Here is a 17,075-nt window from a genome sequence, read left to right on the forward strand (position 1 = left end):
GAGGAATCACACCCCTCCTCCCAGAGCTAGCATGTCTCACCTGGCCAGAGCTAGAGAGCTGGGCTGTGGACCTTTGCCTGCCTCAGCCTCCTGGAGCTCCCCACCTGTTGCTCCCTATGCCTCAGAGCCCACCGTGTGAGGGTCATTATGGCTCTGGTGATGGGTCCTGCTGCTTTGGTTCCTGTGTACTTGATCCCCATCCCCTCATCATCCTCTGTCACCCCATGAGTACTTCCCACATCAACCTCTCCTTCCCCATCCCCAGCTTGCCCCAGTGTGTCCCAGTCCCAGCCACACCCCTCACTGGGGTCTTCTTCCTCTTCCCCATTGTCCTGCCAGTTCATGATATCTGCTCTCTGAGGCTTTTGATGTCAGATTGAGGTGGTTATGATTAATGTTATGTTTCCCCTGTCTTGTTATGCAGCCAAACATGTTTTAGTCATATTTTAATGTGTGTGTTTTGTAGTGAACCGCCTTGTGATCTTGAATAAAAATGGAACTATGTATATTTTAAATAAAATAAAGAAAAAACTTCTTCCCTGGGGCTTTTTCAGTTCAGTAAATGTGGACAAGTTGGGGAAGCTGCAGAGACAGCACTGCAGAAATGCTATAGTGGAAAGAGAGAGAAAACCACATTCCACCTTTAGTTGTCTTTTCCCAACAATAAGGAAATCTCAATTTTTGAAGGAATTCTGATGTGACCTCAGAATGAGGAAGAAAAATAGAAGCCTATTTCCAAGAGGAAGAGAATTTCTGAGACAGAATAGTTGTTGGCACAGCCCTTGTGCTCATCACCACCTGACTGTAGCACGCCTTGACCACATACACATAGGGGAAATGCTCCTTTGATTTCACAATCACTCTTTTTGGGTGCGCGAAGCTATAAATGCCACAGGCAAAGTGAGCTGAGACCAATTCTGAGGAGCAACCACCAGCTGTCTTAAGAACAGGAGGGCTGTGCTGAATCTGTACTCATCATGGGCCGAGCATTCATTTTGGCGTGTAAGTTTGTCTTCAATAGCATGTGTATGTTGGATGTTGTTGTTTTGCTAGATTTCACTCATTAAGATATGCTACTGTGCAATGTGCTCTTATTGGGAATGGAGGAGAACTTTGATCCAGATCATACTGAAAAAGTAAGCATATGTAATTTGCACTTCCCAAAACAATAGATCAGGCATAGGCAAACTCGGCCCTCCAGATATTTTTGGGACTACAACTCCCATCATCCCTAGCTAACAGGACTAGTGGTCAGGGATGTTGTAGTCCCAAAACATCTGGAGGGCCGAGTTTGCCTATGCCTGCAATAGGTATACTAAAACACAGGCATCTTTCAAAATGTGCACCTATCTGAATTTTGCAATGCAGTTCTCCAGTAAAGTAGGTTGTACAAAGCATGCAAATTTTTGGGTAAAGTGTGCACATAAATGCATATATTTGCAAAAATAATTTTTAAAATGCATTATCCTTGGGGAAATTGCTTTGCAGGAATGTGTATATTTGGAGAAATTTGTACTAAAATGCTGTTCAGTTTTCATAAGGACTTAAAATCACAAACTGATTTTGATTGAATCTAAAAAGATTCAATTACAGGTCCTAAGTTTGCTTGTGCTGACTGATTTGGGCTTCAAGATTAGACCCCATTATTTGAATTATATTCTAAGGTACTATTCCACAGCCGTAGACAACTTTCTCATGGTGTGGCAGAAGGTTTGTATTAAGTGAATTCTGAAAGAAAAGCAGATGGCGGAATGAGAGGGGGGGGATCTGAATTACTTTAAGAATAAATCACCAGTAGATTGTGTCAAAAAGGGGACTTCGGCTAATGGTGCAAAGGGTTAAGACACACACTGGTTGAAATTTATCCTTCATCCCAACTATTAAAGCTTGAGACCAGAAGCAGTGCTTTCTTTTGCTTCTAGTCATATGAGAAAAGGCAAAGACACCCTAAGACTTCGTTTTCTGTTTGGGAAAATATACCATCCATCACATTCTAACCTTTATCTGAATGACCTCAAAAACCTTCATAACATTCACAATCATTTTAGCTGTTGGTTATTGGGTTATTGGGTTGGCAGGATGGATGAGAAACTATTCCTCAAGCTCTTTCAATAGCACAGGAAATTAAATGTTATTGAAGAGGGGCAAGTTTGAGATTTATAGGTTACAGGACATGTAGCCAAAATGATATCATTTGTCTTTCATTTTGTATATTCTATTGAGGGATTAAGTACCATTGGTACAGTATTTTATAATACATGGCTAGACCTATTGTAAAGGAACACATTATGATGTTCAGGCATGTGGTTATTTGATATTGGTGTTTTAATCATTAGGAAAATTCAACTTCGTGTTTTAGTCTATAAACCATATTGAATTCATGTACAGAAAAAGCTGTTAGTTCTAATAATAATGCTATTAACAATTATCATAACAGAATCAACTTACTGGAAGGTTCCAAAGAATCCAGCTACCTGTCTAATGTCTTCCATTTTCCTTTTTCTCTAGGTTTTGCCATCTTGCTGGTTTTTCACTGCAGTAAGTAAGCCTTCCCAGAGTTGTTACTTGCTTAGAACAAGCCAAGTGAAAATCAGGCAGAGTAAAGCTTGGGTTTGTTGGGCTTCGTTAAGACATTTCCTGCTTTAGAATAATCTACCGCATGATGGAGCCAGTTAGACAGAGCCAGGTGTCAGCACCTAGCACAAACACCTGGCATTGCTCACCTGGGCATGGTAGTTTGAACATACATATAATGCCAATCCTGGCCCAACAGCATTGGCTACCAAATAGTTTCCAGGCCCAATAGTGCTGCTTTTGACCTATAAAGCCTTAAACAGCTCAGGGCCGTGATGCCGTAAAGACTCCTTCTCCCCACAATTATCATCTGAGACCCTTCTTTGTGTGTCCCTTCCATCAGAAGACTGGAGGGTGGCAACATGAGAATGAGCCTTTTCCGAAGTGGCTCCCCCCTGGAATGGGCCTTTTCTGTAGTGGCTGCCTCTGCAGTGACTCACCTAGCGTCTTTGTCACATATCTTTAGGCACCAGGCAAAAACATTCCTCTTTTCCCAGGCCTTGGGCTAATTAAACAATCCCTCGCTTTTTAAAGGGGGGTATTGTTTGCTACTATGGTGTGGATTTTTGTGTTTTTATATTGTAAACTGCCTTGTGATACTTGGCAGTAAAGAAATTTATTTATTTATTTAATAATAGGTTCCGTTTCAAACTTTGTCTCTCCCATATATGAAAGGCATATCTAAATTCTAAAACTATAAACAACTTGTTTATCTATTTGCTTTCCACTTCTCTACAAATATGGGTGGGCAAATATAGTAATGGAACAAATCCAGCCATATGACAAGAGCAAGGCTGTAACCTTAAGGTGTTATGTCCCCACATTGGACCTCTATCATCAGTAAGGCCAGAATGGCTGGATGTTTCTGTGGAAGCAGGTAGGGCAGATCTGACCTTGGAACTCCCTCACCAAGAGTGGGGTTCATTCGAGAGAGAGAGAGAGAGAGAGAGAGAGAGAGAGAGAGAGAGAGAGCGCGCGCGATTGGGGCGGAGGAGATAGTATGCATCTGTACAATCTCCCAGGAGCTGTAGGAATGCAGAGTTAACAGAAAATTACCTCCAGGTAAATTATTTTGTCAACAATTCCAGATAATTTTTACACGCACTTTCATCTTTGCAGGCTCTGCTTTCAAACTGGTTTGCTATTTCACCAACTGGGCTCAGTACAGACAAGGTGAAGGGAAATTCCTCCCTCAGAACATTGATCCTAACCTGTGCACTCACCTCATTTATGCATTTGCGGGAATGTCAGAGAACAAGATCAAAACACTGGAATGGAACGATGAAACACTCTACAGGGATTTCCAGAATCTCAAACAAAAGTATGGAGAGGGGTGGGGAGGAAGGATGACTTTTTTTGAATTTCCTAGAACTAGGATCTAAACTTGTATGAGTGCTCCCATTTTCTGAGAATTCTGGGCTTAAGAATTGTATAGAGTTTGGTTAATGAGATTTGAAGGTGGAAAATTGGTCAAGCCAACACCTTTATATAATGCTGTGTCATTCACTGTTTCTTAGGAAGAAGCTTCACTTCCCCATTGAGGTAAAAGGTGCTGAGACCTAGCTGAGTCTAAGAATCTAATTCTGTGATCTTAACCCCTTCATGTACTAACTAGCCCTATGCTTGCTAGTAAGGTTTAAAAGCAATTTAAAAAGCAATCCCAAGTTGGGACTTTGAAAGAAAACTACATACAGTATGCATGATCTGTTTGTGTACACTGTTTTCCATGCAGCTGGGAAATATATGCAGAAAAGCTAGCTTCCATGAGCAGCACAAATGAACTTCACCGGGAATGATCAGAGATATTTGTAAGCTCAGCTGTGCAAGACAAAAAAAAAAAAACCTGAACTCTGTTCCTCTCTTCCCCTCCTGTCTAGGAATCCAAGACTGAAGACACTTTTAGCTATTGGTGGATGGACATTTGGAAGTCAAAAGTAAGACTTGGGCATGGGGTTTCTAAAAGAGGAACTTCATCATGAGTAGGCAATATGTAATAAAAATGGGTGTTTGCTTCAGTCAAATCCTGAATGCAGAACTGAAATACTGTAGCTGCTTCAGAGAGATTTGGGAGAAGTCCACAGTGAAGTGAGGTCCCTACGAAGAGATTCAGATTGCACCAGGCATTTCCAAATTCCCAAATCAAGGTCCAGACCAAATATTGTGTTCTGTGCTGCTCTGTAGCATATCCTATTCCCTCCCTCTTCTCAATAATAATATGCGTCATGAAAGTTTCCTGTTGGAATCCTAGAACCCCATCTTTCTATTTCATTCATTCATTTTTGCATTGCATTGCATTTACCAGATGCCCAATAATGTGTATGTTCTGGCTAGCGTGTAAGGAATTCCAAAATAAATAAAAGATAACTTTAATGCAAATGATAACAGCACTAAAAGGAAGCTTAAAAAAAATCAAAGTTGGTAGCAATGATGCATGTTTTCAGTTTCATTTGTTTTCATAAAGCAAATGAAGGTTAAATTATCAAATTTAAAAGGAAGCATAAGGTGTGAAGTTCATTAGTTCATTAAGCAAACGTTTATAAGAAGGTCGTTTCTTTAGTAGCCACCCATCATATTCTGGATGGTGGAAGCACTTAGAGAAGTGTCTTCATAAATGATCTCTGAGCATTTGCAGGTATGTACAGGGAATGGTAGTCATACCAATACTGTAGCATCAAACTGTGATGGGGTTTAAAAGGTCAAAATCAACACTTTGTGATTTGGGCTGGAAGATGATGTATTACCATAATACACTCAGAGGCAGAGTCCCAACCACTACTTGCAGCAATTTTCCACCCTGCTCTCAGTTTCTAGACTGTATTTTAAAACAGCCCCATTTCCAATGCATTACACAGATACAGTAGCCAACATGGTGCCCTCCAACTATTATTGAACTACAACTTCCATTAGTCCCAGCCAGTGTGGTCAGTTATCAAAGATGATGGGAGTTGTACTCCAGCAACATCTGGAAGAAGCACATTGGCTACCTCTGAATTACAGTAATTTGAATAAGGCCTGAATAACAGAAACCAAAAATTCTACTCCATCCATGTAGGCTCATAGTTGGCACACCAGCCTAAGCTGCTATTTAAAGTTGCCAATTTTCATGAAGGTAATTTTTTAAAAATTGGGTGGCAATGTTAAGATGCTTTTGGGGGAAAAACTGGAAGAAGGTAAACATGCCTCATTCCCCCCCCCTGTACTGAGGCAAATAGTTTCAGAATAATTTAAAGGTCACATGACCATGAAATTGAAATACTGAGAACTATGCATATTAGTGCCAATCTCCCATCTCATGTTAACCACAGTGCTGAAAATGCCCACTGAAACCAGTCCTTCAGATTCATCTAACAAAGGCATTACAGTTGGAACATTAACTCTGAGAAGCATATGTTCTCAGAATAATCACACACTGTGGTTTACCTCATTTCCCCCTACTCCCAAGTCCATTCTTTGGAGACAAATCAGGTCAGGGGCATGCTTTATAGAAGCAAAGCAAAAACAGATTGAACAATGAAGTTTCTCCCATGGCTTGATGGAATAAAAGGAAAGTCTGTTCCTGTGTTACGTATTCTATGGGGACACTGCCTGATTTGCCCCAAGGCTTCAGTTGTAGACCTGTTCTTCATAAGATGGCATTGTTGGTTGGCAGCAGAAATACTGTAAGCACCAGTTATGCTTTTCCAAAATTAACAACTACCAATACACCAGAGTGTGTGTGCTTATGCAGCCAGTATGGTAGCCTTCACCATTCTGGTGCCTTCTGAATGTTTTGGACCACATCTTCCATGGCATTGGACTATCACAGCCATGAACTGTAAGAAATAAATAGGCAAAGATTACAATTTGGTCTTAATGACATGATTCTCTACTTATCATGGATGCTGTAAAATTAGACATATATATTTTTTGCATTGGCAGGGGACTGTTAGGGGTGGAATCGAGACCTCCAGAATGTACTGCTGATCATTTAACCCCACACAAGCATCTTTGTGGCTTTGGGAGTGATGAGAGTTGCTACAAGAGCCAACCAGGAGCCCAGGTGATGGGTGATGTAAGCTCCAGTCATGGAGGGGGGATGTCCAGATCTGATGGCTCCTCAGGGTCACTGGTAGTACAGAGATCTGCTGTGGGCCCTGCTCTTCCTAATTTGCTTCTAAGGAGACTCCACGTTTGAGGTCTGAGCAGGACTGAACCAGGACACCAGAACATGGTGACCTTGCAGTGAAGCAAAACAGCAGCATGTTGGAAAACTAAAATCAAACAGTAAAAGCTTGTGGGTGGATAAAGTCTTCTTCAGCAACCATCTGAAAACTAAAAGACAAGGGTCCAGTGGATAACCAAATGGAAGATATTTTGTATTTTTAGCACCATCACTGTCTTGGGTCCCAAACAAAACAGCCATGATGTGTATCTTTTTGACTTGAATTGCTTCCCTTCTAGGTTCTCTGCTATGGTAGCTACTCCTGACACACGTCAGACATTTATTAATTCTGTGATACAATTCGTGCGAAATTATGGTTTCGATGGCCTGGACCTAGATTGGGAATATCCTGGAGCCAGAGGCAGTCCTGCAGTTGATAAAATGCGTTTCACTTCCTTGGTTCAGGTACAGTAAAACTCAGCAAATCACCACCAACCAATTCTACTGTCTGGCTGTAGATTCCAGGGGCAACTTCTGTGCACAACAGGCAATGAATTTAATAGGAATATCAGGGAGTGCTGCAAAGAGACAATATGAAATATTGTTTTCTCAGTGAACGGATGGAATCAAGTTACAAGATTCAGACTTGTGTCAAATCCCAGGCTGTGCCAAGGTGTTGTCCAGAGACCAACCCCTAGATTTGCCTTTGTGTCGGTTATGATAGGGAAGTTGACCACCAGTCAAGATATCAGAACTGGGTATACAAATAGAGCCCTAGACCAGCAAAACTAAATTATGTGAAATGTGAAAGCTTGTGTAAATCAAGACACATCTGGAGTGGTTTTTGAGACAATATGGAACAAGGGGCTTAAAGATAGGTTCTTGTGCCTCAAGCAGTGAGCTAATAGGTTGTACTTATAACATATAGGTAAGATAACGTATAAATATTCTATAAGCTAGCCCTACAGTATGGTCACCACCACGAGGCCACCACCTTGCTCAACTAAACAGGTTTGAATCTGGTCATCTGCCTGAATGGGTAGCCACCTGGGAACTACGTGTACTTTGCCTTGGGTTCCAGAACAGAAGAAAGGTATGGGATGTAACTGTAATCAAAGCATATGGAATTTTAAGTTAGTTCTGAGGGAAAGTGATTGAATCAGTAGGTCTCTACCTACACTTCCACTCTTTACTGGGAAACCTCTTCTGCTTTGATTCAATTTAGATTTCCCTTTTTATTGATTGATTTTAATTTGATTTATTGTATTTCTATGACGCTTTTATTCAAATGAATCCCAAAGCGGCTTACAAACAATAAATTACAACATGATAAACCATAATAGAATATCACAAATATAGTATAAATCGTATAAAATAATTAACAAATCATCAATGAAACAATTACAATCTATAAAACAGCATCTGAAAAATAAACCGAACATCACAATTGCAACAAAAGTCATATTGTATGATTAACAAATCAATACGGCATTTATAATCTATAAAACAATATTAACAACTTAACAAAATAGCATCTGGGGGAAAAAGCTAAGCACTGTTAAGTTCATGCCCACTCTCATAACTCACAATCTTTCACTCTATTTGGTTCATTAAAAGAAACATAAAATACAGTACACATAATATACATCAGCTCAACCAAATGCTGTACTAGCTGGGGTCCTCATGTAGTGGGTGATGGAGGAGACAGTGGGGCTCTCAGGCCTACTGCCAGTGGCAAGGTAGATATTGACTCCAGGTAGCCTGCCCAGGTGCCGTTGATGAGGAACTCACCCACATCGCTCTCAGTAATAAGGAAATGTGAGAGGAGCCTGTCCCTGTTCCAGCTTCTTCAGCTGCATCTTTGGCCAACCTGGTGGCAGGGAAGGACGAGGCTGCTGAGGGGAATGAGGGGGGTGGCTGGTTGAGTCCATCAGGCAGGAGGGAGTGGCCATGATTAACATGCTGAGAGAGCCTCAGCAGGATCCTGGAGGCCTGGATGAGCTCGTATCCAATGACTCAGAGCTGTGTATCTGTCTTGGTGTCCATGCAAGGCATGAAGCAGAGGTCATCGGCCAGCATGGGTGAAGCAGGAGATGTGGGTGTGGGCCAAGAAGCTAGAGAGTGTGGAAATGGGGATGTTTTCATCTCTTCCACATCCTCGAGCTTTAAGAGAAGGACAAAAGCAAATTTAATTATTGTTCTACTCAACTATTTGCCTTAGGAAATGGTGAAAGAATTCCAGGCAGAAGCACAACGGACAGGAAAGGAAAGGCTGCTGCTGTCTGCTGCTGTGGCAGCTGGGAAGGAAACCATTGACAATGGCTATGAAGTGGACAAGATTTCCCAGTGAGTATGATGAGGCACTTATGAACCATGAAGGGAAATTAATGGTGGCAACTCACAGGCAGCTTGCATTTGATACTTGAGAACCAGTTTAGTCCAATAATTTCAAATCATGGTTGACAAATCATGCCAGTGGGCACATAATTGCCCACAATGCATCTACTCAGGATTCTTATGCTAGAGATGGAATAAACATATTTGAATTCCCCTTGCAGGTCTCTGGACTTCATCAACCTGATGACATATGACTTTCATGGATCTTGGGAACGCGTTACAGGACATGTCAGCCCTCTGTACCCTGACACCGTAAGTGTTAAATATTTCCTAGCAAATTGTAGCCTCTCATTTTAATTGAAAGTAAAGAAAATGTCCAAAGGTACAAAGCAAACCCACTATTTCTTGGTCCTCTAGGTCAGCCTTTGCTAAGCTCTACATCCTGTGAAAGGTTTCCAATATGGAACTGGGATAAAGTTCTTGGCTGAAAAAATGTACAAAAACAGATCAAATACGTATTGAGATACAGTATATGAAATACATTGAGATACAATATATACTGTGATATAATGCATGCTAAATGCCATTGTTATGGTTTTGTATCATTTTAAAAATATTCATCATTGAATAATGTGGAAATGGGGTAGACTAAACTAATGAATGGATATATGAGAATTTGATACAGACTGGGAAAAGACTCATGTCTCCATCCATAGTCCATTGAGTCGTGGCTGCTGGGAAACTACAGGTCTGTGGAGCAACCAGAGATCTGAACAGTAAAACTGGGCAACATGCATCGATATCATGCTTTCTATCTCATTCTACCTCATCAAGGACAATGCTGTGAAGTACTGGATGGGCAAAGGAGCACCAGCTGAAAAGCTTGTCCTGGGAGTTCCTCTCTATGGACGAACCTTTACCCTTTCTTCCACACAAAATGGGGTTAATGCTCCAGCCTCAGGACCAGGAACAGCTGGCACTTTCACCAAAGAGGCTGGATTCTTGTCTTATTATGAGGTAGGAAAGATGCTTAAATATATATATTGTTAGGCTTGCCCCACTTCTCTAAGTGGTGAGATGTTCCAAGAGTAGAGTGCTTACGAAAGTTTGTGTTTTGCAATACTGGGTTGTTGTGGGAGGTTTGTTTTTAGTTTTACAAATACAGGTTGTGTATAGGTGGAAGCAATTAAATACTGCAGAAGAAAGCTGCCACATCAGATCTCCAGAGAGAGGGCACCCCTGATACCGCTAACTTCCAGAGCCCCCAAAACTCACCTCTATTTTGCTCTACAAAAATGGCAACCCCTTTCTTCTTGCAGACCTACGTTACGTCATCCTCGGCTGAAGGAGCAACACATGCCCCTTCCCCAGTGTGGTCCTATATATATAAAAAAACCTAGCTGTCCAACATTTTGTTGTCATGGGGAAGTTGTCTGACCTCAAGTGTCTCAATTCAACCATGTGGTAACACAGCCATGCTCCAATCTATTTTGTTTCAGATCTGCAACTTTAATAAAGGTGCCACCACAGCAGTGTTTCCAGGGGGGAATGCTCCCTATTCCTCCAAGGGAAATCAGTGGGTAGGATACGACAATGTGGACAGCATTAAAACTAAGGTAACAATTATACATATACTGTATTTGCTTTTATCTGTACAAAACATTTAGTGGAGCTCAGTCAATGTTATGCTTCAAAATCATCACCTAGTAAACATGCTAGCAAGCTACATAATTACTAGATAATAAAGATACTAGGTTGTTTAAGAACCACTTTGCTTTGTAGAATGCAATTTCCAATAGGAATTAAGGTGTCAGGGGCTGGACTGAGGAGGAATGGTGGGAGTCCCCCCTCCCCACTTTTCCTGAGGGCAGGAGGACAGTATTGATTTAGAACAGTGGTTTGCAGAGGGGCATAGTCCAGAGGGGGAAAGCTGGGAAATACTGGGTGAGGAACAACTAGAAGAGGAAACACCAAGAGAGAGACAGCTGGCAGATTCAGTGTCATTGGACAGCATTGCTGACCCACTTGTCCCCCCCTTCGCCTAAGACTAGAAGGGCTTTGAGAGTGGTAAAACAGAAAGCACAGCGGCAACAAACTCAGATTACCCAACATAGGAGTGACGTAGATTAATGGGGACAGAGGGGCTGAACCTTTACTGGGAGCATCGCCATTTCTAGAGAGATATGCATTACTTTGTCTTTCACTGTGATTATTAAAGAAACTTACTGGTAAGAACTCTCCTTTCATTTGATCTGTTTATTACTGCCACCAGGGGAGAGATCTGACTCCCCGAAGTCTGACATAAGCTGAGGTTTTCACTGCCTATAGTGATTAGGGTGTTGGACCTGGGAGAGCATTGTTCTAATTCCCACTCAGTGATAAGCCTTACTGGGTGACCCTGAGCCAGTCACCATCTCTCAGCCCAACCTTCCTCGCAGTGCTGTTGTGAACATAAAATGTGGGAGAGGTAGAACCATGTACACCACTTTGAGTTTCTTGGAGGAAAGGTGGGATATAAATGTAATCAATCAATAAAAACACATGCAGTGGGTAGCTATGGTTCACCACACTTTTCCAAGGCCAAAATGCTTAATGTTGAACAATAGCAGCCAGTGATGGGGTGGTGTTGCAGAGCTGCTCTCCCAATACTGACACCACTGCCGCTTACATGGGTAGGGTGGGGCAAGGCAGTGGTGAGATCTGGGCTGCATGGATGCCCTGATGGAAGTGCTGGATTGGCTCCAGTCGTAAGCTGCAGTGATGCTAGTGTCTGGAGGTCAGCTCTGTCCCACCACTCCAGCAACTGCTCATATTGAAATTGTCAGTTGTCATGATGATTTACTTTTGTCTTGGACTTTACTGTTAAAGGCAGCATACCTACAGACCTCTGAATATTCTAATTTCCTTCTTAAACAGGAGCCATATTCATTGCCCTAGAACGGTTCTCACCATTATTATTACTCCCATAAGCCTTTGAATTCCTGTTTTCTGTTTCTCTCAGGTCAACTATCTGAAGGAAAAGAAGCTGGGAGGTGCCATGGTATGGGCCATGGATCTGGATGACTTCAGTGGTTCTTTCTGTGGCCAAGGAGCATACCCACTCCTCCAGACTCTGAAGAGAGAACTTGGCTCCACAGGTTAATCCTTTGTTATTATATTTGTTTTTCTTGAAATCCTCTGTCACAAGGCCTGTAGGGAACTAAATATTTACCCAACACTCTTACTTCATTCTGGCTTCCTGTTATATAGCAATAGGTAGTTGCACCCATGATATAAGAAGAAGAAGAAAGGTCTCTGTGAAAAGGGGAGTTTCTTGTCTCCCTTTAGGCCTCTGGCTGTGCTTAAATAAACTTGTTTAACCTAAAACAGCTCACTTAGGCTGTGCATTTCTCCTCCTCTTCATGCAACACACCAGGGAATGAACAATCAAGGCTGTGTAAGCACATAAGAGCCCAGTTGGGTCAGCCCAAAAGTCCACCTATTCCACTATCCTCTTTCCCACAGTGGCCAACCACATGCTTCTGAGAAGCACACAAGCAGGACGTGAGGCACTAGGTCTCTCCTACTGTCCCCCTCCCCCAGCAACTGTGGGATGCTGCCTCTGATCTTGGAGGCAGCATATTCTCCCCATGACTAGCAGCCCTAGCTTCCATAATTTCATCTAATCCCTACTTTGAAATCCATCTAATATGGTCAGCGCCATTTCTTGTGGAAGCAAGAAATCCCATTATTTAACCAGTTAACCATTTCTGACTCTCCCACCCTTCATTGGGTGACTCCAATGAAGTTCTAGTATTATGAAGGAAGGAGAAAAACATTTTCTCCACACCATGCCTTCTATTTTATGAACATTTCCCACACACCACTTCTCTGCACCAAACAGCACTTTCCCTGGTTCCTTTTCTACTGATATTGAAAGGTTCTCTTTGTGTGTGACTAATTTCACCCCATCCCCATTAAATTTCAAGTTAGATTTCAGCACCATTTAATTTATTTCATTAATCTGGAACATCTGAAGACCACCTTTCCTTGATTGAGCGATCAAAGGCATACCTCACACTGCAAGCTTAAATTTGCCACAGCATCCTAAAAGTCAATGTGCACAGAAGCCTTGCATGTGGTACCAGAAACAAGAAGTCAGAGGAAGAGGCAGAAGAGGCAGCTGCATTGCTGGAGCCTTTCATGAGCGCCAGCTCCAGATATATACAGTATATATATATATATATATATATATATATATATAAAGGCTAAACTATCTATATTCTTCTTCTGGCAGGCCTGGCACCAAACCCCAAACCTCCAGTTCCTGCTGAACCTCCAAGACCTGATGTGCCACAGCCTGATGCGCCACAACCTGATGTGCCACAACCTGATGCACCTACAGCAGACACCTTTTGCCTTGACAAGGAGGATGGCATCCATGCTGATTTGCAAGATGCCACAAAGTATTATATGTGCACCCACAAAAAGACTTTCAGCATGCCTTGCCCAACAGGACTAACTTTTGACAACCAGTGCAAATGTTGCAATCATCCTCAGTAAAGGGCTTCTAATATAGGCAAACCCCAAAGATGACATTCTGTTGTCTTCTGAGCTAAGTACTTCAGAGCTAAGTGCTTTGCTGTCCCTGTAAAACTGCCTATACTTCCAGTATGTTCATCTGCATATTTCTCCAAGTCTTTAACAAATAGGGTTATAGTATCTGCTTCTGCTTTGCACTAAAGAACAACGCACCAGCCAGCAAGATATGAGCACTTCATAATAGTTTGCTTATACAATATGTAGCCACTTGCTCCCTATTTCTGATAATTTTAGCAAAAGAAAATAAACTCATTTCAACTAAAAGTAGTTAGAGGCTTGTTTTGTTGCATACCTAGCAGGCAACCAGCTCCATGAATTCATTTTAATAATAACTGGTACTAAACATGTATTTCAAAACATTCTCTCTGTTTGGTTCATTTAAAAAAAAACCCACAAGGAACAAATTTAGGATCCAAAAGAGTGACATTTCTGCTTTTGCTTTAGTATCTAATAACTTCACAATTCTTGGCTCTATGTATGATGTGTGCATACACACGAAAGCTTATACCTGAACAAACTTAGTTGGTCTATAAGGTGCTACTGGACAATTTTTTATTTTGTTTATTTTTATTTCGACTGCGTCAGACCAACACGGCTACCTACCTGAATCTAGAAATTGGAAACTTATTTCTGGTGGCTGTGCCCAGTATTTCTGCCAATAGATGGCACTCTACACTTCTCTAACAAATAATGTTCTATATTTTATCAGATAGTTGTTCCTTTTATCTGAGTAGCTCAACCATGCTCTTGAATTTAAGCTTACAGCTATTTTGTATTTATTGTTTCCACTAGGGCTGAAATATACATGTGGCACAGAAGAACTGTGATTAGCCTCCTAAAGATGGTTTGATTTCATTTCTGAACCGAAATACAGCCTTGTGTCTGCTTTCATAGCTGCAGGGGAGAAAATACAGGTTTTCTTGAAGTGGCATTTCAGTTTTAAAATGCCTATAAATTAATCACTGTTAGGAGCATAGGAAGAAAAAAAGCTAGCCATCTTAAGTCTGTATAACTGAGATGAAAGGTTAGAAAACAATAGATTCTGTTTGAGTCACTGAGGTCTTCATGGACTCATGAACAGAGGGCAGGTTAGAAAGGAGTCATGATCAGAAGGCTGGCTGTCCTTTCTTGCCAAAGCCACAGTTCCAGCCACCTTCATCATCTCTAAGGATTCGTCTTTCTTGACAATGAACCATCCTTTGCAATGTTTACTTAGACATAATGCCATTCAGTTCAATACTGCTAGCTCCCTTGGATGTTTAAGATTGCAGCTATAATTTTGGGATTCTAAGCAGTTGATTCTGATTTCATGTAAGCGATTTAGAGAAAAATTCCCAAGTATCAGAGCTGTTGCAAGGCTCAGCATCCATCATCGGTAAGAAGCAGTGAAGCATATACACATACACTTTAACTTGATTCAAATTTATTCTTTTACCACTGAGTTTACTGTGTGACTCTACTAAGACTATTGATATAGACTTCAAGACCTCTTGCTCCTTTATTTCATTAACTAAAAGAAGCCACTATGGACTAATTATTGTCCTGGTCACTTAACCAAGTTATTCTGCTATTATTTTTATTTGATGGATTATTTGTTCATTCATAACTAACATCATTGGTTTTCTGGTTGTATTTATCCAGCGTGGAGTGAGTATTAGGCCCTGTATTCCCCTTGTCTGATGTTGAAACTACAATTACTTCATCTGCAACTACATCATAGGTCAAATCAGTTTCATTCAAAATGATCCCTAAATATGTATATAGGACCAATACTGACTCACTTTTTAAGCTGAGTTCATCTTAAATGTTCTGACCTAAAAAAAATAATTCCTCAATTGCTGCTAATATTCGCTGAATTAGTTACAGAGTCTTAGAAAGCTGTGTATGAATTAGGAACAACATTTGCTATATCACTTTCGCTTCTGCAAAGAGCTTTCACACTAGGCTAGATTCTGCGTCAAAAAACAATGAAATGTAGACTCTCATACCAACTGTTCATCACTCTGGTACTTGAATTTGCAGAAGTAGGAAAGTGATTAATTACCCAGTAGAGCAGCTTCTCTCTGAAAATCTCTACAGTACTTGCAAGTCACTTAAAGGGAAAAGAGTAAAATGAAAGAAAACACAGTTCAGTACACAATTTTCCTTCCTTTCACAACATTTGATTCTCTTCCCTTACATCTCTTGGTGGCTAGATTAGATCTATGAGAAGGAAGGTTTTTAAACCCTTCCAGCTGTTATTGGGCTCCATTTCCCATGAGCTTATTAGATTGCTGGGTTCTCCAAAGATATATCTGGCAATACTCTATCATCTATCTATTAATCAATCATATGGCCTGCTATTAAGGTCAATCAAAACAATTCAATCAAAACAATATTCAATCAAAACAATTCAATCAAATTCAATCAATCAAAACAATTCAATCAAAACAATATAATATCATTCCTATAACAAATAACTTATTTATCCTGTCATAAAAGGGCCCCTAATTAATACTTTGATCCCATCATGCACCTGCAAATACATTTTAGGAAGTAATTGTTGTACCATATTGCCAGACTACTGTACAGTTCTGCTATGAATACCAGGAATGACAACAGCACAGGTTGTTCATATATACAGTACATGCCTAGCTCACACATCACAGCAAACAAAAATGGAGGATAGTCTTCAAAACTATTTGGTGTGCTCTTTTTTTGTGATGAGATCCAAGTGTACCTGATCAGTGCTTTTGGTGTGTTAAGCTGATCAGCACCGGAAACCGATATCTGAATGCTCTATAAATCAATGTGTATCTATAGCCCCAGTTCACTTATTAGTGCTCAAATGTTCAATCCATGCAAGTGTGGGTTCTTCTTACACCTAGAGACACCCCTGCCACTGCACTCCCCCCCCCCAGCTTTGTCCTTCTTGAACTCCATGATGTTATAGGTTTGTGCCTGGATTTAGTAAAAGTTTGATTGAATAATGGTTTGATTAAACATTGCCAAACAGAGAATCGCCTGGATTTAGTTATACTAACAAGCCAAGCCAGCTCAGGAGAGTTAGCTGGATGGTCCCCTAGCAGGGGACAAAAGCTGGTGATGCCCCATCAAGGAAACCACCAGAGGACAAGACAGCCAGGCAAATAGAAGTGGGACTCCTCCTATGCTGGGTGCTAGTGGGCAGAGGCAAAGGCCAGGTTTGGCACAGTTAGTCAAGCGAGTGGTAGCAGTGGGACTAGCTGGCACAGTCCACTTTCCACCCATGCATTGACTGAACATGTGAACTGTAACAAGTGAACAGGGCTGAAGTATTTTGGATAAACCTGGTCCCGTATCAATATTTAAAATGTGCTAATCAAGCAATCTGGAACACATAGGAAAGGATATTAAACTTGTTTGGTTTGGTTTTCCCATTATGTCAGCTTCAACCAGCATGCTGTGAAAAATAAAAATTCCA

At 41.1% G+C, this 17,075-nt stretch overlaps 1 protein-coding gene across 1 annotated transcript in view; it reads left to right on the top strand.

Moving 5' to 3' along the window:
* The first annotated feature begins 962 nt into the window (after positions 1-962).
* LOC309372180 (putative chitinase 10) overlaps positions 963-17,075 on the top strand; it is a 43,342-nt gene continuing 27,229 nt past the window's right edge. Inside the window, exons 1-11 of the mRNA XM_081915480.1 lie at positions 963-1,002; positions 2,509-2,538; positions 3,694-3,895; positions 4,452-4,508; positions 7,015-7,180; positions 8,937-9,061; positions 9,274-9,364; positions 9,887-10,069; positions 10,552-10,668; positions 12,054-12,189; positions 13,329-13,592. Coding sequence (XP_081771606.1) covers positions 978-1,002; positions 2,509-2,538; positions 3,694-3,895; positions 4,452-4,508; positions 7,015-7,180; positions 8,937-9,061; positions 9,274-9,364; positions 9,887-10,069; positions 10,552-10,668; positions 12,054-12,189; positions 13,329-13,592 — 1,396 coding nt within the window. The 5' untranslated portion in view covers positions 963-977. The remainder of the gene's footprint in view (positions 1,003-2,508; positions 2,539-3,693; positions 3,896-4,451; positions 4,509-7,014; positions 7,181-8,936; positions 9,062-9,273; positions 9,365-9,886; positions 10,070-10,551; positions 10,669-12,053; positions 12,190-13,328; positions 13,593-17,075) is intronic.

Source organism: Podarcis melisellensis, assembly GCF_964234715.1.
Source record: "Podarcis melisellensis genome assembly, chromosome: 6".
NCBI classification, from domain to species: domain Eukaryota; kingdom Metazoa; phylum Chordata; class Lepidosauria; order Squamata; family Lacertidae; genus Podarcis; species Podarcis melisellensis.